We start from the raw sequence: 23,755 nt of genomic DNA on the forward strand, positions 1-23,755 counted from the left end.
GTGGAATTTAATTGTTCAAAAATTTGCATTCGCTAAACTGAGTATTTTTAGTAATTCGCTTCCGGGCGGATTCAACAAGGTGGTGGCCGCCATTTTTATGAACCATAGAGGGCCATCAAAAGGTAAAAAAAAAATCCTTATACTCACCTTACTATCTACCTTTATGGTCCCTCTGCTCCTCACATCTTCAAATCCCTGCCGCTAGTGCTGAAATTCCCGAGCCTATCTCAGTGACCTGGCACTTCCGTCTGTAATTAAGCCTATCAAGGTTCTGCGCAAGCACGTGAAAGGTCACAATATTATGACATGCACCGTGACCTTGTGCGAGCATGCGCTGAAGCGTCCAGGACCTGATCAGGGTCGCAAACGTCTTGTCACTGTCAGAGGCCCGGGAATTTCAGCGCTAGTAGTGTTGATCAGAAGATGAGGAGCAAAGGGGTCAGAAGGTAAAAGATGGGTCAAAAGGTAAACAAAAAATGTTAATTCTCACCTCGGGCCCTTCTGCTCCTCACCATCACCCATTCAGTCCTCTTTGCATCTCCTGATCCCGCCACTAGCACTGAAATCCCCAGGCCTCTATCAGTGACCCAGGACTTCCGGCTCTGATTAGGCCTGGCGCGGTTTTGCGCATGCGCACGCCAGGTCATGATGTCACAGCCTTTCATGTTTTTGCACAAAACCCTCCCATACCACATCAGAGCCGGAAATCCCACCTCAATGTGAGAGGTCCGGGGAAAAGCAGGGAGCAGAATATGCGACAAGGACCGGATGAGTGATGATGATGATGGTGGTCAGAGAGGTGAGTGGTGAGATGAGTATAAGTATTTTTTTTTTCTTATTTTTTATATTTTACCTTTATTATGCGTTGGGGTCTATATATTTTTACTTTTTGCTTTGTTCCTTTTTTGCCTAGATTTTCCCAATTGGCCCGCTGCTCCAGTACAATACTGTTTTCAACTTTTTAGTACTTAAAGGAGAGATACCACTCTAGTATGTTTGCATTACTGGTCTTCTTTTCTTGTTTAAAGAGTGAATTCTCAATAAGTATCTTCTTTTTACAAGACGGCACATTGTAATTGAACCATGTGTGTTTGGTGAAGTAAATGGGAGCACAGTGGGGGGCTATATATTACCATAATTGTCACATATTAGCTGGTGATGCTCCCAAGTCCCATGACTGGAGGGGAACAATGTTGAGACCATCTGAACTTTGTATATATTTGGCATGGAAACTTTATTGTTTAGAATGTTTGACAGTTCTTTGCACAAAGGAGAGTGGAGACCAGAATGTTTAAATGGGAGAATAAAACAAAGGTTTGGCAGGAAAGAACAGATGAGAAACCAGAAAGCCGGAAACATGTGACAAATAGACATTGAGCTGCTTCCGTCAAGTATAATGTATCGGTATAATAAAAAATATACATTGAATGAAAAAAAAATTCAGCCTTTTATATCAGTTCTTGTAGGGTTTTATTGTTTTTTTTCTTTCTTGAGTATTATCACATTAGTTATAGAAATTCACCTTATCTCACTGAAACACATGCCTATATTACGACTTCTTAGCTGAACTTGCTAAGAGGGTATTGCGTCACCCAAGTTTTTTAATGGTGTAACCTTAAAAACATTGGAGGCATCACTTTGAATTAATGTATTTCATAAGATCCTATTATTTTAAGCAAAATATGCCTCCTAAAGGGCCAAAAGGAAGGAAGTTATTACCGATCCACAGGATAGGCAATAACTTCTAGATCTAGATCAACGATCTCCAGAAATTAGCATTTTTATTCCAGTTAGAATGTTGCGGCAGTGCTCATGCTCAACCGCAGCTCCATTCATTCTCTATAGGACTGTCAGAGTGCTGTACAAAGGGAATGAGCATGCGCACTGACATTTCATTCTAGTAGGGATAAAGTGCCCCATTATGGCCATCATTGGCGGTCTTAACGGTCAACTTTTCCCACCGATCTAGAGCTTAGATCAAGATATACATCACTCCGTGTTGATGGGTACTCGGATAGGATACCACTCTATGGCAATAATGCAAAGAAATGGGAATTCGGCACTCCAAGTGAAGAACACAAAATTAAAGTTTTATTTGTAGTGCAATCCAAACATAATATTTCGGTCTTAAACTTCAGACCTTCATCAGATGGATAGCCATAATGCAGGGGAGAAACAGGGTAAAGCACTGCGCTAGTGATGGGTAGTTACCTCAGAGAATGGCACTCATCTACTTTATGCCGGTTGATCAGAATTGTTGCGCAGATCAATAATTCATACAATTATTCTGTGCATGAAGGATATCCTATCGCCAGCACGTTTACATTGGACGATATGCTGCCGATAACGATGATTTTTAAGCCACCGTCGTGTTTGTCAACCTGTTTAGATGGGCCGATAGTCGGGAACGACCGTTCCTACAAACACTTTTCCCCTATTATTGACTCGTCTCCATGGGCCTTAAGGACTCTACCTCTGCCATGTGCACAACGCCTACATGTGTCTATTAAGGTTTTTTTTGACTGGCTATTTTTACAACAAGTGTTTGCTAATTGTTTGCAATGTTTAATGGAATAGTGGAATTATCCTCTATAGTTTGTTTTTCCTCTGCCGAGAATGACATGGGAAATACTTACTGGGGGTAACCAAATATCCTTTGTAGATGTGATAATCGGAAAAAGATATTCCAAAAACTGTAAACAAATATCTATTTATCTCATCTGTGGGAATTCTTCATGTTTCATGCCAAGATATAGTAGCATGTGCAGCTGATTGACTGGACACATTCCAATCCAGGTGCATCAGAAGTGGTCCAGCAGGATAGAACTGGGTGCCTGCCATACTTTACATGCTGTGATGCAAGTCTTCATCAACTCAATCAAGGAATTAACATGTCTAAGGCCACGTGGAGCCTTGCCGGATTAAAACTCAACTTATGAGTTGTCGAAATGTTGACCATGACACAAATCCAGTGGAGATCTGAATTTCATACATTTGCTTATTTGTACTTTTTATGACTTGATGTCAAGTTTACGTTTTTTTTCCTCTTCTTCCTAATTTTTTTTTATTACCTATTACCCATATTTTATTATTTTTATTATTTTTTTATTCTATTTTTTTTCTTTCTAATTAGAAGAAATACAGTAATATTGTGTTAAACTTTGATTCCCCTTTTACAGATTTCAGTGTCCTCCCCTTCGCCCTTGGTGCACTCTATCCACTGTAATCTCTGTCCTGTATCTCCAGATCCTGTGTGGAGCAGCTGCCCTGGGCAAGTCCACCTGTTCTGCAGCTAAGATTGGAGAGCAGGAGGTCTGGCGTGTCAGTGCTGTTTGACAGGCTGCCCATGGTGTGGGTGGAAGTGGGGGATGGAAAGCTGGGGGAGCCTGAGGTGTGGCAAATACTTTGTACTTGCATTTTATAATTCATTTTTTCTTTTTATTGAGTTACTTACATAATGTTTTCGATCATCCACTTTAGGATATAGCCTTCATAGTAACAACATTGTTTATCAAACTACATAGCTCACAAGGGTAGTTGCATATATATTCATAGGTGTAGCTTGAAGCTCCCCCTTCACCAACAATGTGCCATTTAAAGGGGTATTCTAGAGTTTGAAAGTAATGCCCAATCCATTGGGTAACAGACAACTTCCTGATTAATAGGAGTCTGACCACTGGGGTCCCCACCAATCTCGAGAACATCCTGATTGCTGGGAGTCTCGCCACTAGGGTCCCCACCAATCTCGAGAACATCCTGATTTCCGGGAGTCGCAGCACTAGGGCCCAAACCAATCTCGAGAACATCCTGATTGCTGAGAGTCCCACCACTGGGGCTCACAGCAATCTCGGACATCCTGATTGCAGGGAGTTCAACCACTGGGGCCCCTACCAATCCCGAAAACATCTTGATTGCTGGGAGTCCAACCACTCGGGCCCCCACCAATCTCGAACATCCTGATTGTGGGGAGTTCAACCACTGGGGCCCCTACCAATCCCGAGAACCAATCATGTGCATTGCAGCTCCATTCTTTGTTATTCTTATTTATTTTACTTGCTTATATGGCACCATTAATTCCACAGCATTTTACAGACATCAGCATCTCTCTCACCATCTAAATTCCCTATCGGTATGTCTTTGGAGTGTGGAAGAAAACCAGTGCACCCAGAGGAAACACAGACAATCACGGGGAGAACAGAAAATTGTCAATTTGCTTTTTTGACCACCACCCCATTCACACAAGGCTCTTCAGTGCCCGGGTTCTCAGGATCGGTAAGGGCTCCAGTGGTTTGACCCCAGCAATCTGGAATTTATCCCCTATCCCATGTATAGGGGACAACTCTAAAACTTAAGCCCCCCATATCCTTTAGACAAAGTTGGGCCGCACCCAAATGATGTCTTGGGGTGGGAGAATGAACTGTGTGCTCGTCATATTCTCCATAGGAGTCTGGCAGCATCTCTCATAGATAAGACTGGAGCGCTATGGTGTCACATTGTGACCTACCGTGGAAAAGATGTAAATGATTTCAAATGTGTTCAATTTCCTGTTGCTCAAATGTTTTTGGTTGTCAAATTGTCTGAGATTTGCCTTTCACATACTGTATATTGTGTAGCCCCATCCTAAAGGCTGTTATAAACTTGTTCCTGTAACTAATATTATTGAATAGTAACTTAAAGGAAAACTTATGGCAAGCCAAGTGCGAGTGTTCGAGTAGCCTTTTGTGTTTCTCTATTCCCTTAGTTTCTGGACAAGGCACAAAAGTTTTGATCGGAGTGTTCCTGTAATGTTTCCTTGGCTTGACATGATATATGGATAATTTTACCCACATCATTTATTTAACTGTTGCTTGCAAGCAGGGTACATTTACAAGAAACATGTCAAATAGTAACAAAGTGTTAAGAAGAAGCCATGACCTCTACGATGGTTCCCACCTAAATTCTGATGAATTCCTTTAACTTATAATAGGGATTGTTGGGGCTTTAGTAGAGGGGTTGACCCATCTATCATCTGTCCATAGAATGGTTGATAAGTCACTGATGACTGGGGGTCTAATCCTAAGAACGTGGCTCTGGAGTCCTCTATTTAATTGGAGTGATGGTTCAGCATCTCCATCCAGTCAGACCCCTACTGATCAACCACTTATCTCCTATTCTTAGGATAGGTGTTGAGTTGGTATTGTGGAACAATTCCTTTAAAATTCCAAAATGGTGTCTAAAATTGCTCATAAAGTCAATGTCTTTTGTGGAGGTGATCACCAATGAGATGGTTTTGGTCTACCTTTCTAACAGTCTTGAACAAAGTTGTCTCATTATTCAAGCCTGTAGAACAATGGGATAATGCATATTTTTGTTTTGATTTGACTTAGAAAATCTTGATGACAGTTGTGTTAGTTATAATATTGTTAATTACTCAACTTTCCTTGATATACCAAGGTGGCTGTGAAGGTGGTGCAGCAGTATCCTTGGAGCATTGATGTGTCTGAGGCCTTCTTGTTCACACTACATAATGCCTGCTTACAGTGAATTTAGACAATGGCGTTGCTTTATACTCAGACGAGTAAGAGCAAACCCTGGATGTTGTCCTCGTTCCTGGAGGTTTGGCTGAAGTTCAGGGCTTTATTTTGGTAAATAAGTGTCTGGTAACCTGCAGGATAGCGATGTCACAATGATCTAACAGTGCGAGTTACCTGTCCCCTACAGAATTCCAGATATTTCTTCTGCATACCTCCTCTGAATGCTTTCTCTTTCAGTTAGTTGGGAAAATGGTTGGCTTGTTTCCCGCAGTCATCATGATTACGGCAGCCTGATACTTTGTTCTAGTGTCAACAGTGAAGCTCAAAGACTATTGCTTTACTGCAGTGTACCCTAACCTTTGCAAAACTACAACTTCCAGCATTTACTAACAGTCCCCCCATCCATCTTCATGATCCGGGTAATAGAAATTTATGATGACAGTCTTGGCCTATAGTCTAATGTATATGGGTGCCCCTTACTCTACCATTACAGATGATGTCGGGGAAGACAAGGATCCGACTTGTCCGATTTCGGTCTACAGATTCTACTGTTCTTTAAGAGATAATCTGCCACTAGAGATTTCTGGTAGTGGCTTTTTCATAGAGAACAAATGAGTGCCAAGTAGAGCAAGTGCTCCTGAGTCGGGGGGGAGGGGGGGGACTAAATAATTGGCCTTGACATAATTCAGCCAACAACGATCTAAAGTGTATGGTGAGCTTAAAAGCAATGGCTTCAAACTGATGCTCTCCAACTTTTACTATTCTAAAAAAAAAAAAGGTGTACCAAATTCCGCAACAATGGGAAATAAAGATTGACCTGATGATTGTGGTCAGTTCCACATGGTCCTTTGTACTATTATTCTACATATCACCTATTGTGGGGTAAAAGTACAAAAATCTTAGAGGAAACTTCTGGTTGGTCACCAATAAAATGCAACTTTACCATTACTAGTGCCTAACTGTATTGTTTCCCTATGGGAGAAACAGTTGAACATTTATCCCAAGAATTCCGACATAAATTGCAAAAATTGCAAGAAATCTGTGTACTTTTGCCTCTTGGTGGAGCTCAATAATGTCATGATTTAACCATGGATCACGGGAAATTTGTAGCAGCTTTAGAGCTCAGGCGTAATTAATGATGTTGCTTTTTCTGAAGGCAGTTTGGAACATGAACCTAAAAGCTAAATTATGCCAGTCAAAGAACTTCTCCATTTTTGTTTTATTCACCTCAATGTACATTCATACTTGTCGACCTTGGCCATTAAATGACCACCAAATGTAGATTTGCTAAATTAGTTTTACTACTACTATTATTTAGATTTTTTTTTTGTTCTATGGGTTCTTCAAAGGTTTCCAATGTCACAAATGTTTTCAGTTGTATTTATCACCTTCACGGTGACTTGTGGGAACTTGTGATGGTCGTTCCTAGACATCAACCAATGGCTCTTTCAATTGTATATCATGGCCACAAAAAAAAAAAAAAATGGTTGATCGGGTGCCCATGATGTGAACTTTCCTCCCTCTCTTAAATCTGAATGTCAAAACTAAAAAAAAATGCTTTCATTGAGGGCCAAGTGGACAGCAGTCAGACTTCAAAAACTTTTTTTTTTCACAAGTTTTAATATATGAAATGAATTTACCCCTCTCCTTGGTATCAGTAGCACTTTTAACAGCTCTTAAAACTGTATGTGTGCTCTGTTGGTTGCTGTGCCCCATCCCTGCCAGCGGCTCCAATGACATGGGCTCAATTCACACCTGCTGCAGTCTGGCAGACTGACAGACCCACTCAATGTGGCTGAGGTCAATCTGTCCTTGTATTCCAAGAACTGCCCACCAACAGGAAGAAGACTGCTTGTTCTGTGATATTGTGAGTGTAGGACATTGCTGTCAATTAAACTTTTTTTTTTCTTTTCCTACTTTTTCTCATTGGTCTTAATTCTTTCCATAGTACATGGGTGTAAGAAAATTAACAATGACAATGGGCAGTGATTCTAAATGTCACCTAAAGAGCTAGTAGAGGTCAAGTAGAAAAATGTAACTACTTTTGTAAAAAAAAAAAATTCCATAGTAAGTGACCAATAGGATTACCGTTCACACTTGTGATAGACCCATGACCTCTTCTAAAATGGTTGCTACAGGCATCACCAGCTGCATCTTGTTTTTTTGTGGAATTTAAGGATATTTTATTTTCTTTTAAGGTGTATTTATTGCTTTTTTTAAGTAAAGCTATGATTCTTAAAGTTGTAAAAATAAAGGTGTTTTTAAGGTGGCCTTACATACCAGATTAATGTTGGCCAAGAACGTCACTTTCAATGGAGCAAAATTATTGTGTATGGTGGTGTCCTAAGTCTCCCGAGACTCTTGGATTTTACTATGCTTGAATCCTTTTATTCTCAGGGAATATAAGACACCACTACCCTTTAGTAGCACATGCATGCTCATCCAAGCCTAGTATGCATTTACAAGAAGAGGGCAGATACAAAATTGATACACTCCCAAACATCTCAATAATTTAGAAAATCAAGGGGGATTGGAGATGGTCATGACTCGAAATCCCAGGGTTTACCCCTTTTTCCACTTGCAAACCTGGAGAGATGGGCAAACAAGCTTCGGGCTGTCCTATATATTATGAAGGAGGCAGATTTGTAGTGTTTTTTACTGCTGAGAAGAGCAAGATTTAGGCAAGTTCTCATAAATTCAGAACCCGATATGTTACATGATGACCAACAATGGTGCTCGGTGAACTCTTGGGTTAATGTTGTGGTCGTATAAGAAAGTTTGTGGGTACATAACCTAGGTTAAAAACAAAATTAGTTAGATCAACATGTGTTCCAGCTCATTTCTTTGGTGTTTCGAACATTTGTGAATAGAGCTCACCCCATCCAATATATGTGCGCTGAATACATAGTAACATAGTTTTTAAGGTTGAAGGAAGACTAAGTCCATCTAGTTCAACCCATAGCCTAACATGTTGATCCAGAGGAAGGCAAAAAAACAAAATCTTGCATAATCTTGTTCCTGGTGCAATCCACTCCTCAGTGGAGGGATAAGGCTTGTGAAATATGAAGCAGCTCTATTCAAAGTGATGACAAATGTTTTTCAATCCAGCCCAGCGAATTGAAAGCAAAAAATCTTTATTGTGACTCCATTAAAATAGTAGCTAGACCTGGAAAATATCAGACACATTTCGAGTCTAGCTGACTCTTAAAAGTAAGATGGTCTACTATTAAGAGTCAACTAGACTAGGTATTTTTAAAACGTCTATGCTACTATTTAATGGAGTCACAATAAAGAATTTTTGCTTTTAATATGTTGTGCTGGTTTTAAAATGCAATCGGCACTATTATTTTTTTGCCATCACATTTTTGATGAAGGTGTGAACCCAGCCTAAGATTTCTGCTACTGTATAAAGTATATGCCCCTGCAAGATCCAATATTGTGAAATGTGATCCAAGAATAAATCAGTCAGATCCAATAATGTACTATTTATTTTCATGCCAATCCACATTGCATATGTATATCCTATATGAGATGTTGTATGAGTTAAACAGAGGTTGAACTCATCCTCTCGGCCAGATGAAATTCTTCACGTGCGCTTAGAATGTCTCACCTGGGTGTTTGCAATATTCTCCTTAGATTTATTTGAGCACTTAAATGTCAGCACTTATAAGAAAGCAATGTAGTCATAAAGGTACTGAAAATCGCTCAACAATTGTATTAACAAACCAAAAAATACATCATCAGATCCTTAAGCTGGCCATACATTAGACTTATGTTGGCCAAACCCACCTATAGACAGGTTCATCCGATGGTCTAATGTGTATGGGGGCACTGGTCAAATGATGGTCGGGAGTGATGTCGATCAGGCATGTCTGATTTTAGACTGCCGATAGCATTGTTCCCCATGAGATAAGCCATTGGCCGATGTGTCAGTTGGCGGCTTTCTCACGGAGAACACAGCATCACTCGGCCAAATGAGAGCTTCTGTGTTCGGGGGAGATGGCTGTCACCCGAGTGATCTTTCGGCCAGTAGCCTTCTAATGGCCATCTGATGTACATAGCCAGCTCTAGTGGTTTAAGCCAAATATTTACTGGTTGGATCTTGTGACCTGTGTGGTCTACTTGTACAATGGTCCTACTGGTCAATGGTAGAATTACCCCACTTGTGGCCTTTTTATTCAAACAGTATGGGGTCTGGTCCACCCAAACACTACAAAGCTTTAGCTTGTCCTCAAAAAACAAAGGTACATGCAATATCAATGGATTCTAAACACCTCCATGTAAGTGAACAGATGTCTTCACCAACTATAAAACCCTTTCACTGTGCGTTGTCCCACGGACTGTTTGCCCCTTTGCCCGTTTTTAAATAATCAAATGAGATCCTTGGAAAAATTTCCACAAAACATTTATTTTTCTAGTCTGTAAAAATCTATCATCCCCCTTGCCCTTGTAATGTGACCTATGTTTTTTTTGTCTATGGTATATATGGTGTCATTGTATTGATTCCTTAAGAAGAGGTCCTCCAACTTTTCTTATTTGCAAACCCTCTTCACGTATGTTTTTATTTTTGGCAAACTAGAATCTCATTTCCCTCACCACTATATTAATTATTTTATAAAATGTAACCTTTATTGGATATCCATCATAAGGTTTGAAAAACTTAAAAATAAAAAGGAAAAGGACTTACATCTCGATCTGATATAAATTGATAGTTGCATTATGTAACCATTCACAATAGTAGACTATAATCATCAGCCTTATATGTAGGGGTCTGCAGATTGCCAAACACTATAAATCATTATTACGAAATGTCTTAGACCCTGGCTATTAAAATATCAGTTCTGCTTCCATGACATGTTTCGCTGGTAGAACCACCTTCATCAGGGGCTATCTTGAGAACATGAAATCTTGAGCAAAACTAGGTATTAAAAGGAAAAAAATGAAAGATTTGATCAAGTCATATAGCACTGACTGTTTTGATCATCTCTAGTGCCACTAGGGCGCAAAAGTTTTTTACAGTTACCACCTGCTTGGAAGCCACATGTGGCTCCTGAACAACTGGCTGGGGAAAATTGTCTTCTAGGATTAATTGGCTGATAATCAAAATCAATATTTTGATACATTACTGTTAAAGGTGTTATATGCCGATTTTGTCATTGAATGTGAAGTGTTACATATATGTAAATTTTATTACATAATTACACATTTTGCATGTGTTTTTTTTATTATTATTATTTATTTATTTTTCATTTATCATTTTTTCATCTTGCCAATCTTGGACTTGGATGGTATTTCCCTCTTGGATTATTTTTTGTTTTCAATATGTTTCCAACTATTTCATTAAAACATGAACAACAATACATCCACTTGATCAAATCTCAAAACGTCAGAGGACTTTTAACAAGGGAGATCCATTTACAATATTTTATCCGGGACTGGTTTCAAAGCAGTTAGGCTAAATAAACTCTTTAACCAAAGTTGTCAGACAGCCCAGACTTCTCATTAAATCCAGGTTAAAAATTAACATCACATTGGAAGAGCTCGACCAGATTAATCAGTTGTAAATGAACTTGAAGACTGCTTGATGTTGCAACAATCTTCTTGTCTATTGCTTCATATTTGATCGAGAAGTTTGTATATAAGAGCAATGTCAGATCTATAGTAACAGAGTCATACTTCCTGTCCTTTCAGGAAGCTTTTTCAGCAGGCTCCTTATCACAGACAGGATTACAATGACTGATAACTGCTCTATACACAGCCAATAGCACAGGATACATCAATCACAACAGGTGATCTCACAGCTCCCCCTCCCTTCAGAATGTGTTTTGCACACGCTCATTAGATGCTTCAATAAAAAATATAGGATCAGAGTTTACTCAATGCTGCTAATGTACATGTGCTATTTCCTGAAACAACAGGAAGTCAGTCTAAAAATCCCCAAAATTGCAAAAGTTCTATTTTTTTTTATATAGATTATGAAATGGAACTGTATCTCAAAATGTGCATAAGTGTTGTCCACCATATGAACGTTTTATGGTTATTAGGTCAAGTATTAATATACCTATCTTTTTTATTTTGCAGCTTTTGCTGAGTCGTCTTTCATAACTTGAGGCCTGGAGGAGCCTCTCCTTTCCCTCCTATTCCAAACATGGACCCCAACAATGGGTGGAGTGAAGCTGGCAGTCCAGAAAGCACAGGGGATTTGGGAGATTCCATGGAAAAGAGTCTAGACAATGATGCAGAAGGTGTGTGGAGTCCAGACATAGAACAGAGCTTCCAGGAGGCACTGGCAATATACCCGCCATGCGGGAGGCGCAAGATTATCTTATCTGATGAAGGCAAGATGTATGGTGAGTTGGATTGTTTTAGAAACACCCAATTATATAACGATCTTGTATTTAATGACCAAAAATTAACATTTTGTCACTTTTTGTAGTTTTGTATTAAACTTTTAATAATCCTGAAATCATATCTGCATGTTTTGGCCACTTTTAGAAGGTCTTGAGCACCAGTTGGTTGATATATGGCTGGCGGCTTAGGTTGATTCTTCAGGATCTTTCACACCATACTCATAATTAATATATTCTGCCATCTGTGTGGGCATCATGAATCTGGCACTGGTTGTGTTTTTGTGCCTGTGCATATTTTCTGCTTCAAAGAAAACCTACTTTGAAGTATCTTCTCAGATAACAAGTTTGAGGGAGGTCCCCGGTGGCATGTCCCCACCTCACTCCCTTGAATGACAGGTCTCTCCCCATGCGAAGCCACCAGAGATCAGCCTTGGACTAATCATCGGAGACTAGAGTATGTCCCTCATCCTCTTCAAAGTAGCTTTTCTCTGAATTGCCTTGGAGGTGACAAACCAAGGTCTTATTGGGGATGGTTTTATGACATTTGGCTGGTCATAAAAACCAGCAGTGTGCTTGTATTTTGCCCATATTTTCGTTCTCCTTTATTGCTTCTGGGAAGGTATCCTTGGAGTTTTCTGGTTGGAGAGCTTTTGATTGCTTACCAGTGATTTATACAAATTTGAGGCAACTGGCCTACTCAATTGTGTATTTGTGGCCTCCGAACAAACACTGTAGGAAAGAATAAAAAAAACCAAAATGCACCAAAATTCTTTTTCGATTTGTGGCAAAAACCTGGCTTACATGTCTTGCCCCAAATATCTTATATAAGGCATAGCTGAGTCCTCTTTCATTAGGTGAAGCTTAAAAGAGGACATGATTTAAAAGGCAGCGAACTGTGCCAAACTGAACCAAAATTTTGATGGAAAATATCGTTCTAATGTAATCCAACTAAAGTGTCATAAACACATCTAACATGACTTGCAAGATGTGCCATATTGCCCCATTGGTGCATCTTCTGCCTCCCTGGTTCAGTTTTAGGATGTCTAAGTTTTTAGACCACAATAATTAATCTGCCCCTTTATATTCAATTTCTGACGACAACTAATTGTCGTAGTGCAAATCAGTTATAAACGACCACTTGCATGGGATTATGAACACAAAGATCATGGAGCTCAGTAGTTGAATGACAACACATGGACAGATGTGTCTCTTTATCATTGGGTATTATGGTTTTTGAGAATCAAGAGACTGTTCTTTGGCATTTATTCCTGGATAATCAGTTTAGGAAAACAATATTGTATTACATGTACTGTATGGGGAACTTGGTTGGAGGTTGATTTGGTTGAATAAAGTCCCAATACTCTAGATGAAAGTTGGGTGGACCCGTCAATTGGCTGTCCATTCAATGTATATGGCGTCACAAATGGAATTTCGACCTTCAATACTTTTATTGGTTAGAGAAAGGTCTCTGGCAGCTGCTTTCTCTTTTCTTCTTGTTGAAAACATGTGAAAGGTCAGCCAAGCCGACTGCTCATGTGTATAGAAGAGATAGCTTTCTATCAAAACATAGTTATCTCATGTCTATGGCCAGATGTAAAGTGGTTGTCCACTGCTTGAACAATTCATTCTTAAATATTGTATTCCCTAATGTAAAATAAAAATAACAGACTCCCTCCTCCCACTTCGGGTCTTTTGGTACTCGCATAACATTGTTATGCCATGTGAGTGCTGCAGCCAATCAGTGGCCACTTATGGGCTGCAGCTCTTTTATTTCCGTCTGATGAACATTCGACATCTGAAGGAAGTAAAGAACTACAGACCATTAGTGACCTTTGATTGGCTGCAGTGCTCACATGGCATAACAGTGTCACACGAGCATCGGGAATGCTGGAACAGTGCCAGTGTGGAAGGTATGTGTTATTTTTATTTTACAATGGGCAATAGAGTACTTGAGAATGGGTTGTCTGTATAGTGAACAACCCCTTTAAGCATTAAATTGCTTTATGTATGGGAGATCTATAAGAAATTGTTCGGAGATCCTTAGGAAATGTTTTACCCCTCTTCCTGGAGCGGTCCCCTGATCCTCTTCTCATACTAAAAATATATGCACGTCACCCGACTATCTTATGTGTATAGTGGGGCTCCTGAATTATCTTGGAGAGGGAGAAGGATTGTGCTTGTTGAATTCCAACATGTCTGATCCCTTTTTTAAGGAGACGAGTTGCTGTCAGAGGTATTTTGCAATGAAATTTCCCATGTCCTCATTGAAAACACATGTACGCTCAACTGAATACAGCAGGCATGGGTATTGTCAGGGGACAGGAAAAATAACTGTCAGCGGAATAGGTATTCTTTTGACCACTTTTATGAAATTAGCATTCTTTTGAGACATTTTAGGCTCATCATAGAGCTTACATTACTTTTTGCCATTGTGAGGAATCCCTACTATCATACACAAATATCTTTTGTATGGAAAACATGCACATGGACATCCACTTACACTGCTATAAAGCTCCCCATACACCTTAAATGTCTATCGGCCAAGCGATGGTTCACCAGATCTGCTTGGCTCTCCCATACACAAAAGGGCTTGCTCTGACACATCTCTGCTGACAGCTTATCTTTGGAAGAACAAAAGGATTAGCAGTCCGAAATCAGACCTGCTGGATCCTTAACCTCCCTTCCCCCCTGACAGTTTACTGTCCAGGGCCCCCATATACATTCGACTTGTCAGCCAAACTTGTCAATATCAGCAGGTACAGCGGACATTAGTCTAATGTGTAACGGGGTCTTAGGTCATAACTTTGGTAAATTTGGCTCTAAAAGCAAGCACAGAAAATTTGAAACAGCTCAAACTTTTAGAAAGTTGTGTCCACCCAATTCCAGCTCAAACTTTTAGAAAGTTGTGTCTGCCCAATTCCAGCTCAAACTTTTAGAAAGTTGTGTCCACACAATCCCAACTCAAACTTTTAAAAAGTTTTGTCCACCCAATTCCAGCTCAAACTTTTAGAAAGTTGTGTCAACCCTATTCCAAGTATCATCGAAGATCAAATTGGAGCCTTTTGATTGGGAACCCTGGCTTAGATGTAGTTGCGACTTCTTTGAAACCTCATCTAATAAACATTACAATAAGAAGAACAGATTTCCATCTTTTTTTTTCTTGATTTTTTTGGGGTAATATCTAGACGGCAAAGATCATAAACCTCATTGATGTGTCAGATGTATATTATTGTATTTTTTACACTTGGCGATCTCTGTACGCTTTCTTTATCTGGTTTCTGACTACATTCATTGGTTCATCCTGTATCTGCTGGTTCATTTACAAGACTCTTTATCTGTGTGTGTGAACATTTGTATGCACTGGAAAAAAATGCTGCCCGGTCTCCAGTACATGTAGTCCGCCCTCCCCGCCACCAGGCATAGGTGTACCCCTGAGCTGGAGCTGCTGTTTATTGGTGTCTGGCTGGGAGAGACCTGGAGTTAGCTTTTGTTGTGTAATACCCTGTGTCTCCCCTCCCACTCTTCCTCTCCCTGCCTTTCTAGGGGGTCTGTGATTCCAGTAAATCAAGCCTTTGCAAGGTCACATGGAAAGAAGACACCAGCGGGTGGGGAGGGGGAGGGGAGTCAGGCTGGAGGAGAAGAGGGAGGAGGTGGTAGATGAAATCTGATCCAGGTCTCTGCCTGGCAGGACAAGCTCTAGTGTGTTTGGAGGGGTTGGTGGGGGAGTAGCGCCTACAGACCTAATCTATTACAAGACAGCCCTGTAATGAAGGTTTACTTTGTACAATTAACTCTTAGATGGCCTGATCCAGAGAATGTTAGGTCTGTTGTGATCCATGACATAAATACCTTGTTTCCTTCATCTTTACGTAAAATTCCACCACTTGCAAGTAATGTGTACAACTTTTATCCTAAATACAACAGCTTACTTGAGAATTATCCTCGGCTCTCTCATAAACTTTTAACAACCTAAGAAGGTATATTATAAGATAATGCATTTAAAGGGAACCTGTCATCAGAGCTAAAGTAACCAGTTTTTGCTCTTATATTATTCCCGCTGCTCCCATGAGTATTCCGGTTCTTGATTTTTTTAAATCGGCTGTACGGTTCCAGAGGTATGAGGACTTTTATTGATAGGTTATATGGTTTTCATTAAGGGGGTGTGGCTCATAGGATCCTCAGGGGCGTGTCTTTAGGCCGATCTGCATAATTACCATGTGAGCCACGCCCTCTAGGAAAAGATAACAGCTAACGCTAAATAAAAAAGCTAATATCTCTGGAACGGTATTGCGGATTTAAAAAAAAATGGCCACTTTTGATCTGGTGACTGGTCCTCAATAAATAGAGGTATCAACGGGGAAATGGATATTGAACTGGAACTCTGCTTCCATTTTGACACATTTGGAAGAACCAATTCTTTTATGGATCGGTGAAGTGAAGGGAATTATTTGGTCACTTCCAAAAACTTGTATCAGCACTATAGATGTGAAGATATCAGACTGAGGCCGGTTTCATACATTCGATACTTACGGTCTGACTACGGACTGTCATGTATGGACCGGCTGCGGGTCTTCAGCCTCATATGCCTCACTCAACTACCTGATATATGTGTTGAATGTGTAAAAACGGACCAAAAGTGTCCCAACAGCTGTCAGGATAATGCTTGTTAGGTCACCAGCTACTCCTACCCTGTATGCATGCTCAGTTTCCAAAACGTAAAACCCCTGTACCACAGCTGCAGTTTGTTTTCATTAAACAAAATGTGCATTACTCACCCCTCCTGGGTCCAGGACTGAGTTTCCACCACTGCTGTAAGTGTCTGTTATTGTTTGAAGTGCTGACATCATGTTGACAGTGCGGCAGCCAATCAGTGAGCTCAGCAGTTCATGCTGTCAACTCTGACAGAGCTTTTAAGCTCACTGATTGGCTACAGTGCTGTTGACGTCACATCAGAACTGCAGACACTTGCAGACACTGGGAGCAAATTCTGAACTGGACCTAGGGAGGGTGAGTAAAGCACCATTATTTATTGTTATTATTTATTTATTTATTTATTTTTTAAACAAGCTACGGGTGGGGGAGAGGGAATTTCTGAAACTGAAAACCTCTTTTAAGCCAAGTGTACCTGTGTTTATTTTTTTAAGGGAAAGTGGAGTAAGTCACTGCCAGGCACCGCTGGTAATGGCTAATCTACTGTGGGAACACAAATAATTTGACTTTAATTCAATATACTGGATTCTTCTTTCTCAAAACATCATATTTCATGCGGGGGTCCATATATATATTAGATGGTTTGGTTTAGTCAACATTAATCCAATGTATATGGGGGAACTTGTATCATCCAGATTAACATATTAAGCAATCTTAAAGCGCTATCGTATATAAAATATAGCTCAATAGATATTGAATTAAACTCAGAAAGTAATGAAATAATGAAAACAATGACACATTCTATATTATATACTTTATCTTTTTATTTTTCTTCTCTCTGAACTTCTAAAAAAAATATGTTGCTTGCACTGATTTTGATATGGAGATGTTTCCACTTTTGTATGTTTCCTATCAGATGATCACCAATCTTAAAAACACATTTTGAGTTTAGAGATCACATGACAGGAAGTCCATTTATTGAAGAATTATTCTGTTATCCTGATATCTTTACTGATGCATGAATGCAATATAAGGAGAAATGTACAAAGTGTACATTAGAAAATTCCCTGTTTTTTTCCTACATTTTAAAGGGGACCTTTCACTGGATTTTTAATTTAAACTGAGCCACTCCTCCAATTGGTGCTGCTTTTCTGATTCTGGAATTTTTTTTCTTTTTTTTCTATGCCCCTCCGTTCCAAAGTTATGCCCCCAAGAAATACGGATGCAAGTTGTTCCTTTAACTAACCTGGGCGTTTACCACAGAACTTCACTGTGGGCGTGTGATTTTTCTCCTCTGACGCTGGCCAATCAAAACACGGCCACGCCCACAGAGTAGTACTGTGGTATACACCCAGTCTGATGAAGAGAAAAATTACAGCTTTATTACTAGTGGGCATAACCTTTGGAACCAAGGGGCACAGAATAAAAAGAAAAACTGTTCCAGAATCAGTGGAGCAGCAGCAATTGGAGGATTAGGACATGTGACCAAGATGGGATCTCTTGTGCATGTCTACAATGATCATTGTTCTACCATAGCCTTCCACAACTGGTTTACGTGCCCGGAATTCCAGTGCCCTCAGCCACATTTGCTCAGATTTGCAGAATTGCTTTGCACTGAGGCACATGTGTCTTCCAGATGGGACAGCTCTGTGAAATTACATGTGGAATACAAGAAGATTGATGGGGACAGGGGGGGAAACTGTAAGCAGAGAATGTTGGTCTGGTACATGCTTCTTTAAGACCTTTTACGTGTGTAAATAGCTCCAACCCCCCCCCCCCCCACCATCACCCAAAAAAAAATATAAAAAGCAAATAAGAAAAGTACATGCATATAGGAATGTTTATCATGATGAGTTAATTGTTGTCCTAACGGGACAATTATGGGCCCACGCACCAAAAATCTTAAAAAATAAAGCTATAACTGAGTATTATTTCTAGAGTAGGGTTAAATAGTATGTATAGATTTGGCTTTTAAGCCAGTTCCGGTCATCTCCTCCAAGGCTTTGAAAAGTAGGCAGAGATTAGCCAGTAGGGGACGTAGTTGAGCACGGCAGACAAATTAATCATAATTTACGTCACAAAGGTGGCATATATTACAACAGATATGTACTCTAGTCTTCGACATGGCAACTGTAAGAGCATCCAAATTCATTAAGAGGAATATGCCACTTAAATGGGAGCTTTCACTGGATTTTTTAGTTCTTCCCCACTGATTCTAGAACAGTTTTTCTTTTTCGGTGTACCTCTGTTGTAAACTTAATCCTTCCCCCATTAATAATAGTGAAAATTTTCCCTTCAACTAACTGGGCGTATGCCACAGAACTTCTCTGTGGGCATTGTTGTGTTTTCATTGGCCAGCGTCAGAGGAGAAAAAACAATTGCCTACAGAAAAGTTCCATGGTATACGCCCAGTTGGTTGAAGGGAAAATTTGCATCTTTGCAATGGAGGGCACAAAAGAAAAACTGTTCCAGAATCAATGGAGCCACAGCAATTGGAGGAGGTACTCGGCTTAATTAAAAAAAATCCAGTGAAAGGACCTCTTAACTTCAGTGCATCCTTGATCAAGACTTGAGCTACCAAACGCTAGTCTCGAAGAATCAGGGGCTGCATTAGGTTAGGTAAAACCTTGTGGGACCAGGTGTTATGTCGATAAGATGGGTGCAAAACATACATCTGAAACTGGTTTAAGATGAATTTTGGAGGATTGGTGAGATTTTTCAGTTTCCATTTGGAAACATAAGCTAGTGGGGGAATTAATTCATAGAGAACGCAAACGGGCATCATCTACTTGGACTGTGATTTTTGAAAAGAAGGTGCCATCAATTTAGTCAAAAATTAATGGCCCCCGTTTACATTATTGGCTGATTCAGCTGACAGTCTAATCTGTATGGAGACCTCCTGACTCACAGAAATCGGGGCATGCCAGATCCTTGACTGCCAAGGAGTCCACCGCAAGAGGAGTCTGACAGAGAACAAAGGGGTACTCGGTAGGATGATCATTCCTATATAAGGTAGAATTGGGGGCGATAGCGATAGAGATATTGTACATGGGACCCTAACATGGTGAAGCAAGATTTGATCCAGCTCACCATGAGAGAAATTTTGGAGGTGTTCAGAGCCCAGAAACACCGCGTCAAGGCGTGGAACAATCTTAAAATGAAGATAATCCAGCTCAACGGACTGCGAATAGGCTTTTATTCACACAACGTGCATAACAAAGGACAAGATCAGAAGTACAGATAAGAGAAATGCAACATTAAGGCGTCCTATGAAGTATTAAGGATGGACTGTCATCCGAAACGCATTGATGTCGCATTTCTTTTAGCTGTACTGCTGATCTTGTCCTCAGGGTGGTCTGTCACCCGAAACGCGTTGATGTCGCATTTCTTTTAGCTGTACTGCTGATCTTGTCCTCAGGGTGGTCTGTCACCCGAAACGCGTTGATGTCGCATTTCTTTTAGCTGTACTGCTGATCTTGTCCTCTGATATGCACGTTGTGTGAATAAAAGCCTATTCGCAGTTGGTTGAGCTGGATTATCTTCATTTTTACCCTAACATGGTCCCTACTATCTTGAAGGTTTATCAACTGCATGTGGTTCAGAAGACAGAAAATAATCAGGTGAGACCTACAGAGAAATTATACCTGTAAAATAAGGGAACAGACGAAAGAGTTCCAGCTTCTGCGATCCAATATAGTTAAATCATTAAAAAAACCTGCAATGCGTTTCGGATCACGTATGATAGTTCTTCATCGCATAAAATAAGTGAACTCTGTAGTTTTATGGTACATACACCATAGACCTTTTACATTCCCGTCAATGTTCCTACAATGATTATTTTTTCCTGGATGCCCCTTCCTCCAAGTGCCTTACTAATGTTCCTGCGTGCCTGTTAAATAAACTCCAGGCGGGTCACACCCTCACCTCTCTATGCAATTTTATGTTTTGTTTTCATTATCTATATAATCCCCCCTTTTTTCTGCTTTCCTTCCCCTCTCCTCGCTCCCGGTCACATGTCAACAGTGAATATTCCAGACACACCCTGAAGCTGGCAGGTGCTGCCTTCTAACTGTTAAGCCCATGAATGCACAAGTAATGGCCTTTGACCCCCAAAGCAGCTGTCATGCCTTGCTGTAGTTTCCTTTTAACACCAAGACATGCCTATTTCCTTGAATTTCAGCCTTGCTTTTGCGCTACTTTCTCCCCACCCCCATATCCTCCCCTCCTCCCAACAACTGTCTCTCCTCTCCCCACTGGGACCGGCAGCACATGAACTTCTTCCATAAACTTTTTTTTTCCGCTCAGGATGATTCAGCATTCGCTCAAACTTAAATTCTCTGAAACGGTTACAGTCGTCGTGATATTGACGATATTTCTCGTAGCATCGTCATGATTTTATTTTTTGAAGAGCCTCATCCATACAATTTAGACATATTTTGTAAGTTGACCTGCAAAGTAAAATAAAGGTCAGGTTCAAAGCTGTCTCCTCTCAGGGACCCGTGCTTTGCAATTTAGCACTTTAATGTATTGGTATGTTGAGTGTCTTATGCAATAAGACACTTATTCATGATGACATTTTGGCATAAAGAACATTGGTTGAGTCTAGTGACCTACATAAATGGATCTGTTCTGCCGGTCAAGATAATTAAAAGGGGTTGTTCACCTTAGGCCGCCACCACCCATGCCTATGAATATAAACTGTCTGATCTCGATAGAATACATTATATACTGGTCTCGTCAAGCTGCCAGCAGAAATTCAACAACCACAAAGTATTTTCCTTGAGTATGGATGGACTTATGCAGGATGGATTTAAAGGGACTATCTGGGACAATTTTATTTTTTTAATAAGGGCCTAAGAAGTGACAGGCCGGTACTTGCTAACTATCTGCTTGTTCTACCTGGCGCTGGCACAGAGCGGTTATGGACCGCTCCTGTTGGAGATTCTGCTGCTTCACGTCAACAGAGCAGTTCTTACTCTTCTGGGCTGCTCTGTCGACGTCGCGTCGCTGCCTACATCATGCTGATTGACAGCCAGCTCCCTGCAGTTAGTCAGCAGGGAGCCGGCTGTCAATCAGCATGATGTCGGCAGTCACGCCCCAATAATAGAGTAGAGTGGAAGAGAAGAAGCTGCTCTGTCAACATGATGTCCGCAGAAGCCAGAATCACCGGCAGGAGTGGTCTGTGACCTCTCTCAGCCGGCAGAGATCGGCGCTGGGTACAACAGGCTGGTAGGTAGTAATTACCTTCCTGATGATTCTTAGGACCTTAGAAAAAATAAAATAGTCCTGGCTTCTCAAAGACTTGTAGATTCTTTGAATTACTTTGTATCCACCCCTCTCGCAGCCTTGTTACTTCAACGGGGTGAGGTCAATTTAATGGATCAGATAATTAAAAAATTGGTGATCTGATAAAAGTTTATATGATAGTGCAAATAAAAGACCCTATACAAACTTGGGGGCTTATGTGTATTGGGGCTTCTCAACTCTCCCCCAACAGATTATGTCATTACCTAGTGTACCTCAATGGTAGTTGGATCCACCTCTCTCCCTTCCTCGTTACTTCACGGGGTTGAGTCAATTTAATGTCCTTTCCGTAATAAATGGGACGGATCAGATAATTTAAAAACGGTGATCTGACTTGGGGGCTTTTGTGTATTCAAGTTTCTCAACTCTCCCCCAACAGATTATGTCAAGGGATTGAAGAATTAGCCATGTTAAATTTCCAAAGTCGATTTTCAGGGAAGATGAATCGCTGCGGGAAGTGAGAGTTAAGAAGAAATAGATATACACATAACATCATTGGGTAGACCGCTATCTCTCACGACTCCCTCATACACATGTGCGTCCAGCTCTGCAGCATGCATGTGTTTTCCATTGGAAGGGAAGAGAAAACCGCTGCAAGACACTGCTAGTAGCAGATTATCTTCCCTGAAAACAAAGGTATCAGCCATTAAAATTCCTACTGCCCGATCCTTCTCTTCCCCAATATCATCTATAGAGTAAGAGTCGGGAGATAATTATAAACATAAGATGGTTGGCTGGTTCTGTCGAAATTTTTGGGTTCAGCTGATTTTCATCTAATGTATGGGGGTCCTTTTCACCCTATTTAGAACCCATGCATACTTAGCCGAACGAAACATCACACCTGATGTAGCATGACGTGCGAAACATATACTGTATATATTATTATTTGTATGGAGAAAGGGATAAGTAATTGTTAGCCAAACTGGTTTTCAGCCAACAGCTATTGAAGGTGTTCGGCCACCTTAAAGATGTTGTCTACTACTTGGACAACTCCTTGTTATACACCACGACAACAAAATAAAAATGCTTATACTCACTCACCTCCTGTGCTGGAGCCATTCAAGCGGTGTCAGCACTCGCGGTCACAGGGCTCCCGTGTGGTTGTTGTAACACGTGAACCCGGTGCCCAATCAGAGCTGGCGTCACTGTCCCCGCTTTTGGACAAATTGAACATGAAGAGGAGGTCAGAGATCAGCTACAGCCCAGACTTCCTGTTCATGTTAAATTCGGATGGAGGCGGGGACAGTGATGCCGGCTCTGATTGGGCGCCGGGTTCACGTGTTACAACAACCGCGAGTGCCACCACCCTTGGAACGGCATCGGCACGGGAGGGGAGTATAAGCTTTTTTATTTTATAAAGGCCAAACATTTAGATCAAGCAGGGGTTGTCCTAATAGTGGACAACCCCTTTAACATTGCCTCTTCCCAGCATGGTATGATCATCAGATTCGGTGGAGTGTTTTCTTAAATTTCTTTTGTTTTTCAGCATTATGAAACCAACAAGAAACTTTTAATTTGTTTCTTACAACTATTTTTTGTCATTTTTTAAATATTTTTGTTAAATGTAATTTTTCTAGTATTTTTCAAGCCCTATAGAGATAACTATGGGATAAAAACGTTAAAAAATGCCCTGACCTAAACACTAAATGCCACAAAACACCCTGTATGTAACGCATGTCAAAGTAAGACTGTTTTAAATTCCTTGTTCAGTGTCTGAAATGAGGCTTAGCTGCAATACCACATACAACCTGTGGAACGTAGAGGCGCTGTTTCTCAAACAAACCCTTTTCTTTAAGAAAAACTATGCAAATGAAGACCGTCTTTCACTTCCACCCTTGTCCTTTGTTCTTCCTTTGTTAGAAATTGTAATTAGAAGTTGCAAATGTGGGTCGAGGTAAAAGAACATTGTGCACTAATATACAGGTAGATATGACTCAT

The 23,755-nt window shown here is 40.5% G+C and overlaps 1 protein-coding gene across 3 annotated transcripts in view; it reads left to right on the forward strand.

Annotated features, from left to right (window-relative positions):
- The window catches only part of LOC141172355 (transcriptional enhancer factor TEF-1-like), an 82,646-nt gene that overhangs the window by 23,450 nt on the left and 35,441 nt on the right, over positions 1-23,755 (forward strand). For all 3 annotated transcript variants that reach the window (XM_073656472.1, XM_073656474.1, XM_073656473.1), the window contains exon 2: positions 11,595-11,863. In XM_073656472.1, coding sequence (XP_073512573.1) covers positions 11,662-11,863 — 202 coding nt within the window. In that variant the 5' untranslated portion in view covers positions 11,595-11,661. The remainder of the gene's footprint in view (positions 1-11,594; positions 11,864-23,755) is intronic.

Source organism: Phyllobates terribilis, unplaced genomic scaffold (genome assembly GCF_046119375.1).
Source record: "Phyllobates terribilis strain yellow unplaced genomic scaffold, ASM4611937v1 Scaffold_12__6_contigs__length_324123572, whole genome shotgun sequence".
Taxonomy (NCBI): domain Eukaryota; kingdom Metazoa; phylum Chordata; class Amphibia; order Anura; family Dendrobatidae; genus Phyllobates; species Phyllobates terribilis.